Below are 19,170 nucleotides of genomic sequence, written 5' to 3' on the forward strand. Positions count from 1 at the left end.
ACCTAAGGAATATAGCAAAACCCTGGTTATCTATTTTTAAAAAGAAAGAGAGAGAAGACAAGACACAATGTTTTCTTTTTTTAAACATACTCTCCGCTATACTCAAGAGGAATTAATATTTTCAACTTGCTTTCCACCCCTCCCAATTCAAATTCAAGAAGTAAGCAATGAATCCAAGACTGAAGACATCTACCCAATAAAAGATGAATTTATTTTCATAAAAAAAAAAAAAAAAAATTGAAGGCTCGGTGCCTGTAGCTTAGTGAGTAGAGCGCCTGTCATATACACTGAAGCTGGCAGGTTCGAGCCCACCCCGAGCCGATTAAAACAATGACAATTGCAACTAAAAAATAGCTAGGTGTTGTGGCAGGCACCTGTAGTCCCAGTTACTCGGGAGGCTGAGGCAAGATAACTGCTTAAGCCCAAGAGTTTGAGGTTGCTGTGAGCTGTCAGCATTGTACCCAGGGCGACAGCTTGAGACTCCGCCTCAAAAAAAAAAAAAAAACGAAAAAGAAACAAGAATTATACAATCTTTAGAGTTGAAAAGTCCTTTCAACCATCTAAATATATTTCCTACTTATCACAGGATTGCTTTACTAACTTCTCTGGGCAGTAGTACATTTGTGGCCTAGATTCTTAAGATGGGGGAGGTGCAGAGTAAGGTTCTTTGGCTTGAATTTTAATTTTGAGTACGCTTTTTAAAAGTTGTTTGTTACTACATGGGTCTCAAAGGTAACATGGCTTGAAAGAAGTAGATCAAAAGTAATCTGTGCCATTAGCTTACTTTACATTACTTCATTGTCTCTTGCTACACAACCTCCCAATTTTAAAAAAGCTAAATTTGTTACCTACTAACTATTTTTAAATGTCCTTAAAAAAGATGTGAGCACCCAAATTACTTTTGGGCCCAAAACTGAATAGGTCTTTCAGCTTCTAAAAATCTTTTTTAAGGTATGGCAGAGATGGACATGGCTTTATTCAGTCATTCACTCAACAAATACACAGTAAAAGCCCAACTATGCTGGACATCGCACTGGGAAGATATAAAGAGCAAGAAAGACACTGTTCCTAGTCTAAGGGAACTTTGTTTATAGAAGACAGATTATTACAGAGAATTACAAATTGAGGAAAGTGCTAGGAAGGCAAAGTACAGGATGCTATGAGAACATGTAATAGGGGAAAATTGACCTAGCCTGGGAATTCAAAGGATTTGCTGAGGAAGTGATGGTTAAGCTGAGATATGGAGGTCATTCACATTCATGTAAAAACAGACCTCAATGAGAGGATTGGCCCAATACCTTTGGCATCTTTATCCTAAAACAACCTCTTTTTTAAAAAAAGAAAGACAAACTGTGTCATAAAGATGTTTAAAAACTAGTAAAGGTTCTTTATGGGAAGGGACAAGGTCTTACTCATCTTTGAATACCCCACATAAGCTTGCCTAGTACTATCACAGCCTCTCGATCTTTGTTGAAATGATTAGGGTCAGTATTAAATCAATGTTCATATTGGTTTTTTGTTTTTGTTTTTGTTTTTGCAGTTTTTGGCCGGGGCTGGGTTTGAACCCACCACCTCCGGCATATGGGGGCGGCGACCAACTCCGTTGAGCCACAGGCGCTGCCTCAATGTTCATATTGTTTTTATGTAAGCAAAACAAATTCATAATCCATCATCTTCTCACACAAACCCCATTTAGGACTTCCTTGATTATGAAAAGATGTTTTCTTTTTTTTTTTTTTTTTTTAGAGACAGAGTCACTTTATGGCCCTCGGTAGAGTGCTGTGGCTTCACCCAGCTCACAGCAACCTCCAACTCCTGGGCTTAAGCGATTCTCTTGCCTCAGCCTCCCGAGCAGCCGGGACTACAGGTGCCCGCCACAACGCCCGGCTATTTTTTGGTTGCAGTTTGGCCGGGGCCGGGTTTGAACCTGCCACCCTCGGCATATGGGGCCGGCGCCCTACCAACTGAGCCACAGGCGCCGCCCTGAAAAGATGTTTTCATCTACCTCACACATTACTATGAACACTCAATAAAATAATATATGGCAAAATGCTGGGATAAATTCTGAAGTGCTTGAAGTATACTGTATCCCTGTGACCAAAAAGCTTAATCAGTCTCTTGTGACTAAGACTTCTTTAGAGATAGTTGGGCTTCATTTTCCCTACCATGAGAAAATACTCTAACACAGGTTTACATCCCTTTTCCAGGCTTGTTTTTCTCTGAGGAGGGTTAGACTACGTAAATTCAAAGGTCCATTTTAGCTGTAGACACTTACTTATAAACATTTTTTTTTTTTTTTTTTGCAGTTTTTGGCCAGCGCCAGGTTTGAACGCACCACCTCCGGTATATGGGGCCAGCGCCCTACTCCTTTGAGCCACAGGTGCCGCTCATTACTTACAAACATTTTAAAAGGGTCAAAATTATAATCTTGGTAAAGAAAATAAAATTACAGTCTTGGCATAAAAGTTAGACTACTTCTTCATCTACTCCATTTCCCCAAGACCCCAAGCTTCTTCTCAGGAATGGCAGCACATAATTCATGATTTAAGTTCTTTTTTTTTTTTTTTTTTTTGTAGAGACAGAGTCTCACTGTACTGCCCTTGGGTAGAGTGCCGTGGTGTCACATGGCTCACAGCAACCTCTAACTCTTGGGCTTACGCGATTCTCTTGCCTCAGCCTCCCAAGCAGCTGGGACTACAGGCGCCCGCCACAACGCCCGGCTATTTTTTGTTGCAGTTTGGCCAGGGCCGGGTTTGAACCCGCCACCCTCGGCATATGGGGCCAGCACCCTACTCACTGAGCCACAGGCGCCGCCCATGATTTAAGTTCTTAAAAAACCTATCTCCACTCATTTTACAGGCAGACTTAAATTGAATTTACTCATCCAAATTAGACCTTCTGATCACTTTAGCCCAAGAGTTTGAGACTGCTGTGACGCCATAGCACTCTACCAAGGGCAACATTGTAAGACTCTGTCTCAAAAAAAAAAAAAAAAGTAGCCAGGCATGGTGCAACATACCTGTAGTCCCAGCTACTCAGGTCACTGAGGTGGGAGGATCACTTGAGTCCAAGAGTTCAAGGTTGCAGCGAGCTATGATCCTGCCACTGCAATCCAGCCTGGGTGAGAGAGTGAGAGATGACAGAGCAAGACCCTGTCTCTAAAAAAAAAAACAAACAAAAAAACTACGTGTGTGTGTGTGTACACACACACCTCATAGGGAAAAAAAAAAAAAACAGTAAAATCAGCCAACTGTCTAAAATACAGATTTATAGGCTCGGCGCCCATAGCCCAGTGGTTAGGGTGCCAGCCACATACTCCAGGGCTGACAGGTTCAAACCTGGCCCAGGCTTGCTAAACAACAAAGACAACTACAACAAAAAAATAGCCGGGTGTTGTGGCAGGCAAGCTACTTGGGATGGTGAGGCAAGAGAATCGCTTAAGCCCAAGAGTTTGAGGTTGCTGTGAACTGTGGCGCCACAGCACTCTACCAAGGGCAACATAGTGAGACTCTGACTCATAAAATAAATAAATAAAATAAAATATAGATTTATAACTACTAACTACTTTATAACTACTGTCTCATAAAATAAATAAATAAAATAAAATATAGATTTATAACTACTAAGAAAATTTTTTTTAATTTTCTGATTAAAGTAAATCTATTTGCTCTATTTTAAGTCAGAAAATAGAGTCACGGGCGGCGCCTGTAGCTCAGTCGGTAAGGCACCGGCCCCATATACTGAGGGTGGCGGGTTCAAACCCGGCCCCGGCCAAACTACAACCAAAAAAAAAAAAAAAATTATATATATATATAAATATATATATATATGAAAAGAAAATAGAGTCACAAAAAGTCACATTCCAAAATAACAATAAATAAGTACAAACATTCATGGAAAAGAAAAAATTTTAAGTTACTGGCTAAAGTTGAAATGTCTGCAACATAATGCAAATGAAAATAAGACACTACCACATAAAAAATGAAGTTTTAACTCAAAAAAGTTAAAAGTGCTCAAATTACGCAAATAAGGGCAATTTACATATTTCAGATTTGTCTTCTTTGAAATAATTTTTTGGTATAGTTTTGAAAAGCTTGCCTAGTTTTATACTTTGATGAATACTGTCTTAATAGAAGAGATCATAATTGGGCCGGGCGTGGTGGCTCACACCTGTAATCCCAATACTCTGGGAGGCCGAGGCGGGTGAATAGTCTGAGCTCACAAGTTCAAGACCAGCTTGAGCTAGAGCGAGACCCTTCCTCTAAAAATAGCTAGGCATTGTGGTGGGCACCTGTAATCCCAGCTAGTGGGGAGGCTGAGGCAAGAGAATTGCTTGAGCCCAAGAGTCTGAGGTTGCTGTAAGCTATGATGCCATGGCACTCTACCAGAGCAACAAAGTGAAACTCTGCCTCAAAAAAACAAAAAGAAGAGAAGGTGGCGCCTGTGGCTCAAAGGAGTAGGGCACCAGTTCCATATGCCAGAAGTGGTGGGTTCAAACCCAGCCCGGCAAAAACCGCAAAAAAAGAAAAAAAAGAAAACAAAAAAAGAAGAGGTCACAATTGTTAACTATATTTCCAGATAAAAGACCCGTTTTTATGATGCAATCCAGGAGTACCAGATCCAGATAAGGTATGCCATTAGAATGCTCCAGAAATAACCATCCAAAAAAAAAAAAAAATCCCTGTTTGGACCACGGGCAGTGACTAATGCATGTCATCCTAGCACTGTGGGAGGCGGAGGAGGGTGAACTGCTTGAGCTCAGGAGTTCGAGGCCAGCCTGAGCAAGAACGAGACCCTGTTTATTTCAATGGCCGGCACCTATAGTCCCAGCTACTTGGGAGGATGAGGCAAGACAATCGCTTGAGCCCAAGAGTTTGAGGTTGCTGTGAGCTGTAACACCATCGCACTTTACCCACTGCAACAAAATGAGACTGTCTCAAAAAAAAAGAAAGCTCTTTTTTAAAAAAAAGTAATGCCTGCACTAGTGATAGTGAATTTAGTTTTTAAGCACATTGTATTTCTATATAAATATAAATTTTTAAAACTTAAAAATTCTAAACTTATTTTCAGAGGAAAAAACTGATCCTTTCAGTCCTAGTGTCGATGTCAAGATGGCAGTTTCCTGTTTGACAGTTACCCTCAATGCTTACTTTAACTGTATTTACCATCTACTAAGTGTTTCGGAGTTTAAAGTTTATTACAACATATACACTGCACAATATTCCCTTTTTAAAGAGGTGCAAATAGAAGTTAATAATTTATCCAAGGTCTTCCAACAAGTCAGTGATGAAGTTGAGATTACAAGTAAAACTTCAGCAGCTAGACTAACTACTTCACTCTTTCCCAAATCCAAAAAGAGAGGGAAAAAAGTCAAATATACTTTCAATAACTTCTAACAGGATACCCTAAACCCAGTAGCATATGTATTACCATAAGCATTAATTTAAAAGATTTACCCTAAAAAAAATTTACTTTGAGTGAAACAACTTGCTACATTTGGATAACAGTGTCGCTTCCCTAGTTCCTGTAACCAAGCAAAAATACTGTACTGGATCTGGATATATCAAATCCTAGGGAAAATTCACTCTTAAATATGTACAATTTATTTTCACACTAACTAACGTACAAATAAATCTTTTATCACTTTATCCATTCGAAGGTGCTGTGGAGTACATTAATTTCCTCTCTTTTCCAAGGACTCATGTCAAACACCACAATCTTAAAAATAAGCAGTTCTCTGTGAGAACATAGTTCCGCAGCAAATGAAAAAAAGCGCTAATAAACTACTGCTTTTAAAGAGGTATTTTAAAAGGATGATTACATGTTTTACAGAATTACTGTTAAGTCGTCCGCCAAGAAAGATGGTTCCTTTAAAGTAGCTTTCAAGGCGTATCTCTCCCTATTTGGGACACAGTCTGACTTGCTGGACAAGATTAATCTGGGCACGCTCACACAGAACCCTTCTGAACCAGCTTAGTTCATTGAAAACATCATTTCAACCTCCCAACTGTAGTACTAAGCTGTTCTCACACTACAAGGGACAAGATGACCCTCTTTAACAATCTTTCAGGAGAAGGTTCCCTCGCCACAGACAGTGACAGCCGTCCTCCCATGGATGTTTTTGAAACAGAAAGCGTTATAACACCAGAAGAGGCTCCTAGAAGCGTCAGTGCGGCAGCAGGTGGAGTAGCCCTGCGTGCTGAGCAGGTTCTGTCTGACCTAGTCTCGGTCCTCCGCTTCCCAGGCCAGGTTCCGCCTTACAGATCTTTTAAATCCGCCTTGCGTTCCAGTTCTCTAACCCAGGGCGAGACTCCCAACCCTCCAGGGAGGCGAGACGATCTAAGTAGACAAGACGTCCACCCCACCTCTTCCGGGGACTCGCAGGCCCGCTCCTTGGCCATGTCAGAACCTGACGGACCCCACATAAGGCAGGCAGCTGGCTGCTTCTGGGGCCTCCCCAAACGGAACCCCGCACGCAATGATCCCTTCCCACAGCACCCACCGCTTAGAAACGCCACCACTACCACCCTCCTCACTCTTGAATCTCCTGTCCTCAGGAGTACCCCAGTGGAGTTACCGGCCCACTCAAAAGTAAGAGCGACGGTCACCCCTACAGGTCACCCTGGCTCCGCTGTCACCGCCCTGCTCCCGGCCTCTGCCCACGCCGCTGGCAGGCCCCGGTGACGCCCGGGTCGGTACCTTGCGGACCCCCTTGTAGATATAGAAGTAGAGCTCCCGGCCCACATTGAAGCAGAGGCGGTCGCCGTTGCCAGACTGGTCGTTGAGGTTTACGAAGGAGACGCGGACGGGGTTGGATCCCTGCGAGTTGAAGGGCACCCGGTTGGGCCGGCTGTACTCCGAGTGCGGCAGCAGCTTGTACAGACCTTCCCGGGTTGTGAATTGGGTCTTAATCTCGTTCATCTCCTTCCCTCCTCCCTCCGTCGCCATCTTGGAAAGCAGCGTTCATCCTGCCCTAAGTGCCCGGATCACGCCCACCGCGCAGGCGCCGTTCCTGGTGCTCTCTCTCTCCCCCCAGCCTCTTCAATATAGCCCCTCCCACTTGCGAGCCAGCCCCTTGAAGGCGGGCCGAGGGGAAGGGGCGGGCTTGTTTACGGCCCGACTGCGCAGGCGTGCTCACCTGGCGCGCTCTTCGCGGCAGGGCGTCCGCAGGCTCCTCCTCTGGGCGCGGCCTCCGGGTGGCTCAACTGCTACCTCTGTGTTGCCGGCTAAGCACGTGGGCGAAGTAACTGTTCTGCCACCCAGAAGACCAGGGGAGAGTTAGTAAGGGAGAGTGGCGTTGGGACTGCCATCGGGAGTACTGAAGTGAACTCAACTGTTTCCGGCCCTGTTCTGAGGGGCCCCAGGACCCTAAAGAGCGGTGGGCGAGCGTAGCCTCGACTGCCATCGGCTTTGGGATCGGCGATCAGCCCGTGGGGCACCCTGAGCGGAGAGTGGATGCCGTTGGGGCGAGAGCCATTCGGTCTCGCCTGCGTGCTCTGTTCGGGACCGGTTCTGTGTCGCTCGGAGGGCTGAAGTGGACCCGCGGGACTGTCTGGATACCTGTGCTCCTCCTTGAGTCAGTGTCTGAAAAGGCACCGGAAAGTTCAAGTTTTACGCTTCATCCTCTTTTTTTTTCTTTTTTTTAGGCGGGGTGGGGGTACAAGGTATGTATTTGCAAGTCAAACATCTTACACCAATCTATAGTGACCTTGGCTAATTTTAAAGAAAGTAGATTGTGTTGGGACTTCTCTGCTTCATATCTAAAGTTTGTCTTCATCGGGTGTTCAGAGAAAAGGAGTAGGGGCGGGGAACAGCTTTGAGAAATAGAGACTCAATCTACGCAGCATTTACTTCTCTCACAGTAGTTTATCAAGAGTTCTTAATAAAATTAGAGGTATTTTTTTTCGGGATATAAAAGCATAAGTTTATTTTTATGTTAGATAAAGGGAAGAGAGTGGGGAAGGATGAGATGTGAAAGAGTGAGAGGAGAGAGCAGGGAATGAGAAGGGAGACGGGGTGGGGGGAAGGAGAAAAGGATGCTGTGGCATCCCAAAGAAAGAAAGGAAGAGGGCGGCGCCTGTGGCTCAGTCGGTGAGGCGCCGGCCCCATATACCGAGGGTGGCGGGTTCGAGCCCGGCCCCGGCCAAACTGCAACCAAAAAATGGCCGGGCGTTGTGGCGGGCGCCTGTGGTCCCAGCTACTCGGGAGGCTGAGGCAAGAGAATCGCTTAAGCCCAGGAGTTGGAGGTTGCTGTGAGCTGTGTGAGGCCATGGCACTCTACTGAGGGCCATAAAGTGAGACTCTGTCTCTACAAAAAAAAAAAAAAAAAAAAAAAGAAAAGAAAGAAAGGAAGAATGCCAGCCGAGGTAATTGATTAAATTGAAAAAAAAAAAAAAAAGACTCAAATGGAATCTGTGAATTGTTTACTAGGAAATCCATAGGCACAGTTGTATGCATGTGACCTATGTAAGGACGGACATGCGTGTTTAAGTAAGATTATTCACTCACTATGTATACCTGGGTTTCCTGGCATGTTGCACTAGATAAGAAAGTTTCTAAAATGACAGAAACATTCTAGTAGAATTCTAGAAGAAAAGCCAATATTTGTGACACCAAGAAGGAAATACTATTCCTGAAAGTTAGGAGGGTCACAAAAGAAGTGGAAGGAGGTAAATTCTAAAGTAGGAGGAGTCTAAATCATAAATATCTTCTGTATTGCAAAGCAAGTATATGCCAGTAGAAACTGCCGGTGATGTAATAATGCATTTGACACTAACAACTGTAACCTTTGTACATATTGGCCCCCCCAAAAAAATCACTTAAGTTCTACTTAATAGATCCCTAAGATATTAAAACATTTCTGTTATAATTTTTGGTTGGTATTTTTTGGAGGGGAGGGTGGAGAGTGAGGTAGGATCTTGGTCTGTTGCCCATGCTAGAGTGCAGTGGTATTATCATAGCTCCCTGCAACCTCAAACTCCAGATCTCAAGTGATACTCTCACCTCTGCATCCCAAAAGTTAAAGTGTTATCACTTAAAACATACCACTTTTTTTTTTTTTTTTGTAGAGACAGAGTCTCACGGTACCGCCCTCCGGTAGAGTGCCATGGCGTCACACGGCTCACAGCAACCTCTAACTCTTGGGCTTACGCGATTCTCCTGCCTCAGCCTCCCGAGCAGCTGGGACTACAGGCGCCCGCCACAACACCCGGCTATTTTTCTGTTGCAGTTTGGCCAGGGCTGGGTCCGAAACCGCCACCCTCGGCATATGGGGCCGGCGCCCCACTCACTGAGCCACAGGCGCCGCCCAACATACCACTTTTTTTTTAATGCTACTTAATACATACAGAATGTTCACTTTAGGCCAAATTTATTGTTTTTCGGATTCAGAGATTAATCCATTAAGATACTTAAAAGGCCAGATGTAGCTCAGGCCTGTAATCCTAGCACTCTGGGAGGCCTAGACAAGAGGATCCCTTGAGCTCAGGAGTCTGAGACCCACCTGAGCAAGAGTGAGACCCTATCTCTACTAAAAGTAGAAAAAACTAGCCAGGCAGGGCGGTGCCTGTGGCTCAATGAGTAGGGCGCTGGCCCCACATACCAAGCGTGGTGGGTTCGAACCCAGCTCTGGCCAAACTCAAACAACAACAAAAATAGCCGGGTGCTGTGGCAGGCGTCTGTAGTCCCAGCTACTAGGGAGGCTGAGATAAGAGAATCGCCTAAGCCCAAGAGGTTACTGTGAGCTGTACTGTGAGATGTACCAGGGCAGTCTACGAAGGGCGGCAGAGTGAGACTCTGTCTCTTAAAAAAAACAAACCAAAAAAAAACTAGCCAGGCATTGTGGCAGGCACCAGTAGTCCTACCTACTCTGGAGGCTGAGGTAGGAGGATCTCTTGAACCCAGAAGTGTGAAGTTGCTGTGAGACAGGCTGACACAACATAGCACTCTAGCCTGGACAACAGAGTGAGACTCCATCTCAAAAAAATAAATAAATAAAGATTATTTTTTTTAAACTCAAAACTAGAAAAGACAACCCACAAACTGTGAGAAAATACTTGCAAATCATTATCTCTGGAAAACATTTATTTTATTTATTTATTTTGAGACAGAGTCTCACTTACTAACCCTCGGTAGAATGCTGTGGTGTCACAGCTCACAGCAACCTCCAAATCCTTTGGCTTAGGCGATTCTCTTGCCTTAGCCTCCCCAGTAGCTGGGATTACAGGCACCCACCACAACGCCCAGCTATTTTTTTTTTTTTTTGTAGAGACAGAGTCTGACTTTATGACCCTCTGTAGAGTGCCATGACCTCACGCAGCTCACAGCAACCTCCAACTCCTGGGCTTAAGCGATTCTCTTGCCTCAGCCTCCAGAGTAGCTGGGACTACAGGCGCCCGCCACAACGCCCGGCTATTTTTTGGTTGCAGTTTGGCCGGGGCCAGGTTTGAACCCGCCACCCTCAGTATATGGGGCCGGGGCCCTACCAACTGAGCCACAGGCACCGCCCCCGGCTATTTTTTTGTTGTTGCAGTTTGGCCGGGGCTGGGTTTGAACCCACCACCCTCGGTATATGGGGCCAGCACCTTACCCACTGAACCACAGGTGCAGAGTCTCATTTTGTCGCACTCAGTAGAGTGCTTTGGCGTCACAGCTCACAGCAACCTCCAGCTCTTGAGCTTAGGCGATTCTCTTGCCTCAGCCTCCCGAGTAGCTGGGACTATAGCCGCCCGCCACAATACCCAGCTATTTCTTTGTTGCAGTTTGGCGGGGGCCGGTTTCGAACCTGCCACCCTCGGTATATGGGGCCGGTGCCCTGTTCACTGAGCCACAGTTGCTAAAAAGGCATTTATATCCAGAATTAAACAACTCTAACAACTCAAAAGACAAATAACCTAATTTTAAAATGGGCAGAGAATGTGAACAGACTTTAATGGCCAATAAGCATATGAAAAGAGGCACAATTAGCTGTCTGGGAAATGCAAACAAAACCACAATGAGATACCACTTCATATACATTAAGATGGCTATAATCAAAAAGATAATAACAAGTATTGGTGAAGATATGGAAAAATTCAAATCCTCATACATAGTGCTGGTAGGAATGAAAAACCATAGAGCCATTATAGAAAATAATCTGGCAATTCCTTAAAAGTTTAAACAATTACCATATGACCCAATATTTCCACATCTAACATCTAAGCATATACCCAAGAGAAATCAAAACATGTTGGCCTGGCACAGTGACTCTAATACCTGTAATTCTAGCATTCTGGGAGGCCGGGGGGTAGGGGGTGGGGGGGGTGGATTGACTGAGCTCACAGGTTTGAGACCAGCCTGAGCCAGAGTGAGAACCCATTTCTAAAAAATTGCCGGGCACTGTGGTAGGCTCCTGTAGTCCTAGCTACTTGGGAGACTGAGGCAAGAGAATCGCTTAACCACACTACACTGAGGACAACTTAGTGAGACTCTGTCTCAAAAAGAAAAAAAAGTCAGGGTAGCGCCTGTGGCTAAAGGAGTAGGGCTCCAGCCCCATATATTGGAGGTGGGGGGTTCAAACCCGGCCCCAGCCAAAAACTGCAACAACGAAAAAAAAAAATCAAAGCATGTCCATACAAAACTTGTATACAGTAGGCCCACACAACAGGTCCAGTGCAGTGGCTCACACCTATAATCCCACTACTTTGGGAAGCCAGGAGTGTGAGATCACATTTCAACAAAAAAATAAAAAATTAGTGAGACATGGTGGTACATGCCTTTAGTCCTCGCTACTCAGGAGGCTGAGGTAGGAGGATTGCTTTTGCCCAGGACTTCAAGGCTGCAGTGAGCTATGATTGTGCCACTGCACTTCACCCTGAGAGACAGAACAAGATGCTGTCTCAAAAATCACACCTTTACCGGGGGTCACCCGTAGCTCAGTGGGTAGGTCGCTGGCCACATACACCAGAGCTAGTGGATTTGAACCGCTAGAGCCTGCTAAAACAATAGCAACTGCAACAACAACAGAAAAATAGCCAGGCATTGTAGCAGGTGCCTTTAGTCCCAGCTACTTGGGAGGCTAAGGCAAGATAATTGCTTAAGCAAAAGAGTCTGAGGTTGCTGTGAGCTGTGATGCCACAGCACCCTATGGAGGATGACCAAGTGAGATTCTCTTAAAAAAAAAATCTTTACCTTTTTTTTTTTTTTTTGAGACAGAGTCTCACTTTATTGCCGTCAATAGAGTGCTGTTGCATCACAGCTCACAGCAACCTCCAACTCTTAGGCTTAGACGATTCTCTTGCCTCAGCCTCCCCAGTAGCTGGGACTACAGGTGCCCATCACAATGCCCAGCTATTATTTGTTGCAGTTGTCACTGCTATTTTAGCTGGCCAGGGCCAGGTTCCAACCCACCACCCTCGGTATATGAAACCAGCACCCTACCCACTGAGCCACAGGAGCTGCCCAAAAGCCTTTACCTATTAACTGCTCTTTCCAATCCTAGCCTTGAAAGACTCAACAGCTATTACCTGCCCATCCCCTCAAATAAATATAACTCCTTGTGGGCTGTTTTAATTGTCTTAGACCAGTGTTTTTCAACCTTTATCTCACAGCACACTTGAACCTATAGTTAAACTTCTGTGGTACACTTAAATTGTGTTGATCAAAAAAAGTGAAAAAAATATATACTTACTGTCTTAAACTTCTTTCAAAAATAACTTAATGAGGGACGACACCTGTGGCTCAGTGAGTAGGGTGCCGGCCCCATATACCGAGGGTGGTGGATTCAAACCCAGCCCCGGCCAAATTGCAACAAAAAAATAGCCAGGGGCGGCACCTGTGGCTCAGTCGGTAAGGTGCCGGCCCCATATACCGAGGGTGGCGGGTTCAAACCCGGCCCGGCCACACTGCAACAAAAAAATAGCCGGGTGTTGTGGCGGGCGCCTGTAGTCCCAGCTACTTGGGAGGCTGAGGCAAGAGAATAGCCTAAACCCAGGAGTTGGAGGTTGCTGTGAGCTGTGATGCCATGGCACTCTACCGAGGGTGATAAAGTGAAACTCTGTCTCTAAAAAAAATAATAATAATTAAAAAAAAATAACTTAATGATCTTTAAAAATTTTTGCAGCAGGCTTGGCACCTGTAGCTCAGTGTTTAGGGTGTCAGCTACATGCACCAAAGCTGACGGATTTGAACCCTCCCAGGCCTGCTGAACAACAATGACAAAAACAACAACAAAAAATATAGCCAGGCATTGTGTTGGGCGCTTGTAATCCCAGCTACTTGAGAGGCTGAGGCAAGAGAATTGCTAAGCCCAAGAGTTTGAAGTTGCTGCGAGTTGTGATGCCACAGCACTCTACATAGGGCAACATAGTGAGACTCTGTCTCAAAAAAATAATTTTTTTTGCAGCACACCTAAAATCCTCTCATGGCATACCAGTTGAAAAATCACTTAGATTATAGGACTACAACTGAAATATAGGTTCTAAGCCGTAATAATAAAGGAAAAACTATAGGAAGAGAAGAATCAGGCCAGGTGCCAGGTGCAAGTGGCTCATGCCTATAATCCCAGCACTTGGGAGGCTGAGGTGGGTGGATTGCCTGAGCTCACAGGTTCGAGACTAGCCTGAGCCAGAGCAAGACCCCATCTCTAAAAATGGCCAGGTGTTGTGACAGGCGCCTATAGTCCTGGCTATTCAGGAGGCTGAGGGAAGAGAATCATTTAAGCCCAGGAGTTTGAGGTTGTTGTGATGTATAATGCTACAGCACTCTACCAGGGGTGACAAAGGGAAACTTTGTCTCAAAAAAAAAAAAAGGAGGAAGAAGAATCAGTTGTCACAGGGCTGTGACATTTTTTCACAGACACAGAACAAACTGAATTATTACTTAAATATCTTAGGACTGAGCCCAAATTAGGACGTCACTTTTTGTGGATAGAACTTGTATTAGCTTTGTTTTCATTGTTAAGCTCCTCCAGTAAAACAACAGCTTATCCAAGCAGCCCAGTAAGCATTGTAGATTTTATCCTTGTAGAGATTAGAACAGGAACGTTCAAGCTTAATACCCTCAATAACAATTTCTAACTTTTTCTGAGAGCCTTAAACAGGAAAGAGAGGAGTTTTGTTTTGTTTTGTTTTTTTGCGACAGAGTCTCACTATGTTGCCCTGGTAGAGTAGCATGGTGTCACAGCTCACAGCAACCTCAAACTCTTGGGCTTAAGCGATTCTCTTGCCTCAGCCTCCTAAGTAGCTGGGACTATAGGCACCCACCACAACACCTGGCTATTTTTTCTTGCAGTTGTCATTGTTTAGCTGGCTCGGGCTGGGTTCAAACCCACCAGGCTCTGTTGCATGTGGCTGGCACAATAACCACTGTGCTACAGTCGCCAAGCCAAGAGAGGAGATTTTAAATTCTAGTCTGACATAATGATTTTCCTGTTCTACTCCAGGGTCAGAAAATGTCCCATACTTTTTATTGCATTTGTTCGCTGCTCTGCTTTTGGAGCCTGCCTGATGTGTTTCCTCATGTAGGGCAGACTCTAGCCAACTGATAGCGCAGGCCATGTGTTGTGATGTGAAAAGGTGATTTTGTGTTATATTCTCACAGTTGTGCTTTTAGGGAAATGGCAGGGAGAAGGTGTGTAAGTGATGATGATATGGCGATTTTCTTTTTTTGAGATAGAGTCTTACTTTGTCACCCTCGGCAGAGTGCGGTGGCGTCATAGCTCACAGCAACCTCCAGCTCTAGGCAATTCTCTTGCCTCAGCCTCCTGAGTAGCTGGGACTACAAGCGCCCACCACAACGCCCGGCTATTTTTTGTTGCAGTTTGGCTGGGGCGGGGTTCAAACCTGCCACCCTTGGTATATGGGGCCGGCACCCTACCCACTGAGCCACAGGCGCCACCCAGATATGGTGATTTTTGAGGATAGTGAGGTTGAAGGAGAGTTTAGTGATGAAAGTGAGTATGAAGAAACTCTTCCTATATGCAGTAACATTAGTTCCAGTGAATCTGAAGCTAGTGGTGAAGAAGAAATTGATGAAAATATCTAACCTGTAATAAGTAGCTGAAAGGTTTATTGTGATGTGATGGTAATCTTACAAAGTTCCTGTGTTCTGTCACACAACAGGAACTCACCCTTCCTCAAAGTGCTCAGCCAAAAACTGAAAATTTTTCCAGCTCTTTTTCTCAGATGATCTTGTTGGTGAAATTGTGACCTAGACAAATATGTATGCCATGGAAAAAATACAGAAGGTGACTCCACTAACAGAACACTCAATGTGGCACTCATAGGAAGATGTTTCGTCAGAAGAAATGAAGGCATTCTTTGCTGTAATACTGAACATGGCTCTGAATTTGAAGGCACAATTAGTTGACTATTTTACCAAAGACTGGCTAAACTGAACCCATTCTTCAAGAATGTTCTCTTGGGCTGGGCACGGTGGCTCACACCTGTAATCCCAGTACTCTGGGAGGCTGAGGTGGGTGAATTGCCTGAGCTCACAGGTTCGAGACCAGCCTGAGCTAGAGTGAAACTTCATTTCTAAAAATAGCCGGCATAGTGGTGGGCACCTGTACTCCCAGCTACTTGGGAGGCTGAGGCAAGAGAATTGCCTGAGCCCAAGAGTTTGAGATTGCTGTAAGCTGTAACGCCATGGCACTCTACCAAGAGCAACAAAGTGAGATTTTCTCTCACAAAGAAAAAAAAAGGATGTTTTCTCTCATCTTCAGTTTTCAAGTTTTGGATGCTGCTTTTAGTTCCCCCTGTCAGAGCTCAAGGGAGTATGCATACCCGAGGGAGCAAAGTGAAGAAGTTAGTGAGTATATTGCCAATAAATGCAAAGAACTTTATGTACTGAGAAGAAATGTGGCTATACATGAGAACATAGTAGGTTTCAGAGGACAGATTCAAGTGCTACACTCCAAAGGAGCTTTCTATGTGGGGCCTACGAATGTTTTGCCTCTGTGATTTTCAAAATGGTTACGTATTTTCTCACATTCCCTATTATGGCAACACAACAACATAAAGTCTTATTCATCCTGATTTGCCATTTATGTCTTAAATAGTGATTCATTTTACTGGTAAACTGGTAGAGTTTAAATTTCTTTTCTTTTTTTTTTTTTTTTTTTCGTGGTTTTTGGCCAGGGCTGGGTTTGAACCCGCCACCTCCGGCACATGGGACCGGCACCCTACTCCTTGAGCCACAGGCGCCACCCGTGATTCATTTTACGTACGAGTGGTTCGGGTTATCACATCTACACTGACAGGTTCTATACAACCTCTCAGCTTGCTCAGGAATTGCATAAAATGAAAATACATACAACAAGAATAGTATGGCTTCTTGGAAGGATTTTCCAAGTAACCTGAAAAGGAAGAAGCCTCAGGAATATGAATTATGTGCCTATTAATGTGATATGAAAATTATGTGCCTCTCATTCCGAGACAAAAGGTTAGTGACAATGGACAGTACATTCTTTGGTCCTCAAATACAGTTGATCACTGGTTATAGGAAGAAACAGCTTGTTCAATTTGAAAACTGACAGTTATTTTAGAACACACAGTTTATGGAAGAGTTGATAGAGCTGATCTTACTATGGATGTTACAGATTTACAAGGAGTTCCTACAAATGGAAAAAATTATTCTTCTAGATGATAGAAGTTGCAGTTCTGAATGGCTACGTACTTTACTCATTAGATAAGAGAGTGGAGAAAAAGTGCAGACATTCTTTTTTTTGAGACAAAAATCTCACTTTGTTGCCCCCTATAGAGTGCGATGGCATCATAGCTCACAGCAACCTCAAACTCTTGGACTCAAGAGATTCTCTTGCCTCAGCCCCCCAAGTAACTGAGACTACAGGCACTAGCCACAACGTCTGGCTATTTTTAGAGACAGGGTCTTGCTCTGGCTCAGGCTGGTCTCAAACTCCTAAGCTCAAGCAATCCACCCGCCTGGGCCTCCCAGAATGCTAGAATTACAAGTATGAGCCACTGCACCCACCCAAACCCACCTTTCTTACAGGAGAAACCTTATCACTCAGCTTGTGAGCAATGTGAGGAATAGAAATTCAGGAGAGCCAGCTGCTCCAGAGGCTGAGGCGAGAGAATCGCGGAAGCCCAAGAGCTAGAGGTTGCTGTGAGCCGTGTGACGCCACGGCACTCTACCCGAGGGTGGTACAGTGAGACTCTGTCTCTACAAAAAAAAAAAAAAAAAAGAAATTCAGGAGAGGCCATGCGAGGTAGCTCACACTAGAAAGGCTGCTTTTTCAGAGAGGCTTTCCCTGACAACCCAAATCTGAATTATGTCGCCTGTTGCTTCCATTTGTAAAGTCAAATCCAAGAAAAAAATAGTAATAGATAAATGAATCAGGTCACTTTATTTTATCATAGCATTGTTATTTCCTTTATAGCACTTATCACAGTTTCTAATAAATACAATTTATATATATATATACACACACACACACTGTTTCCCCGAAAATAAGACAGTGTCTTATTTTAAGGTGTGCTCCCAAAGATGCGCTAGGTCTTATTTTCAGGGGACATCTTATCTTTCCTGTAAGTAGGTCTTATTTTCGGAGGATGTCTTATTTTTGGGGAACGGGGTAGTTATTTCTTTACTTAAATAACATCCACCTCCCTCAGTAAACTATAAGCTTTTTGGAAACAGAGATTCTGTCTTTTTTGTTCAGTATTCTGTATATAGATTGGGGGCTGACATTCAATAAGTACTCAATACATCCTTGCCAAATCAATGATTCATCTCCTTTGAGAAACATTCTCTTTTAGCTCCTCATGTTAATCCTTTGTTATGACATTTATTACATTGCTCTCTCATCTTACTAAATTGTTACCTACACATGATTGCAGTTCATATACTTGAAAAATGTTCAATTATGCTTTTTGTTCTCATATCCTACCCCTATGGTTAAACTCTGCATTTCAGATAGCTCTGCTTCTAGCTTCTTGTGGGAATTTCAGCCTCTTATTTATTTTAGGTATTTGGCTTTCAGGTAAATATCTGTTCTGCCCATTGTTCACTCAATTCCTTAGCCCTAGCTCATTCCACTTCCCTCATCCTAAAAAAAAAACAACAAGGGGCGGCGCCTGTGGCTCAGTCGGTAGGGCGCCAGCCCCATATACCAAGGGTGGCGGGTTCGAACCCAGCCCCGGCCAAACTGCAACCAAAAAATAGCCGGGCGTTGTGGCAGGCGCCTGTAGTCCCAGCTACTTGGGAGGCTGAGGCAAGAGAATCGCTTAAGCCCAGGAGTTGGAGGTTGCTGTGAGCTGTGTGATGCCAGGGCACTCTACCGAGGGCCATAAAGTGAGACTCTGTCTCTACAAAAAAAAAAAACAAAAAACAAACAAACAAAAAAAGAAAACACTGTGTTGTCCTTGAAGAATAATTTCTTAGGGTCACATTTCAGCTTAGTTGAATAGAATATTAAAGTTGCAGAAGACTTTTTAATGGCACAAGAATTATAAATGAGTACTCATTTGGCTGAAGATCTGAATAAGAAAAGTTTATAAATTTGGGCATTGAATGATTTATTTTTCTTTTTTTTTTTTTTTGTAGAGACAAGAGTCTCACTGTACCGCCCTCGGGTAGAGTGCCGTGGCGTCACACGGCTCACAGCAACCTCTAACTCTTGGGCTTACGCGATTCTCTTGCCTCAGCCTCCCAAGCAGCTGGGACTACAGGCGCCCGCCACAACGCCCGGCTATTTTTTGGTTGCAGTTTGGCCGGGGCTGGGTTTGAACGCTCCACCCTCGGCATATGGGGCCGGCGCCCTACTCACTGAGCCACAGGCGCCGCCCTGAATGATTTATTTTTCTTACCATGACTTTCTTATCTAGAACAATTCTTTGTAGGTGTTTGGTGCTCAATAACTAGCGGATTGAATGTATACCCCGCCCCCCCCCCCCGAAGCACTGGACTTAAGGTCAAAAGACATGACATGAAATTCATGATCCCATTGTTTAACATTGTGTTAGAAGTGCTAGACAGTGCAGTAAACGAAAGTTTAAAATGAAATTATCCTTATTCATATATGATAATAAATTGGAAAACCTAAAAGGATTGACTAAGAAACTATTAAGAAACAATAAGAAGGGCGGCGCCTGTGGCTCAGTCGGTGGGGTGCCGGCCCCATATACCGAGGGTGGTGGGTTCAAACCCGGCCCCAGCCAAACTGCAACCAAA

At 44.3% G+C, this 19,170-nt stretch overlaps 1 protein-coding gene and 1 pseudogene across 14 annotated transcripts in view; both read right to left on the reverse strand.

Annotated features, from left to right (window-relative positions):
• The window catches only part of WDR20 (WD repeat domain 20), an 85,661-nt gene extending 78,623 nt beyond the window's left edge, over window positions 1-7,038 (reverse strand). For 6 of the 14 annotated variants that reach the window (XM_053603127.1, XM_053603119.1, XM_053603126.1 and 3 more), the window contains exon 1: window positions 6,700-7,038. In XM_053603127.1, coding sequence (XP_053459102.1) covers window positions 6,700-6,948 — 249 coding nt within the window. In that variant the 5' untranslated portion in view covers window positions 6,949-7,038. The remainder of the gene's footprint in view (window positions 1-6,699) is intronic. The other 8 variants (XR_008382545.1, XR_008382544.1, XM_053603130.1 and 5 more) reach the window with 5 other exon arrangements.
• Window positions 7,039-7,134: 96 nt separating this feature from the next.
• Window positions 7,135-19,170, reverse strand: part of LOC128594761 (band 4.1-like protein 2) — a 36,197-nt pseudogene continuing 24,161 nt past the window's right edge.

This window comes from Nycticebus coucang, chromosome 9 (assembly GCF_027406575.1).
Source record: "Nycticebus coucang isolate mNycCou1 chromosome 9, mNycCou1.pri, whole genome shotgun sequence".
NCBI lineage: Eukaryota > Metazoa > Chordata > Mammalia > Primates > Lorisidae > Nycticebus > Nycticebus coucang.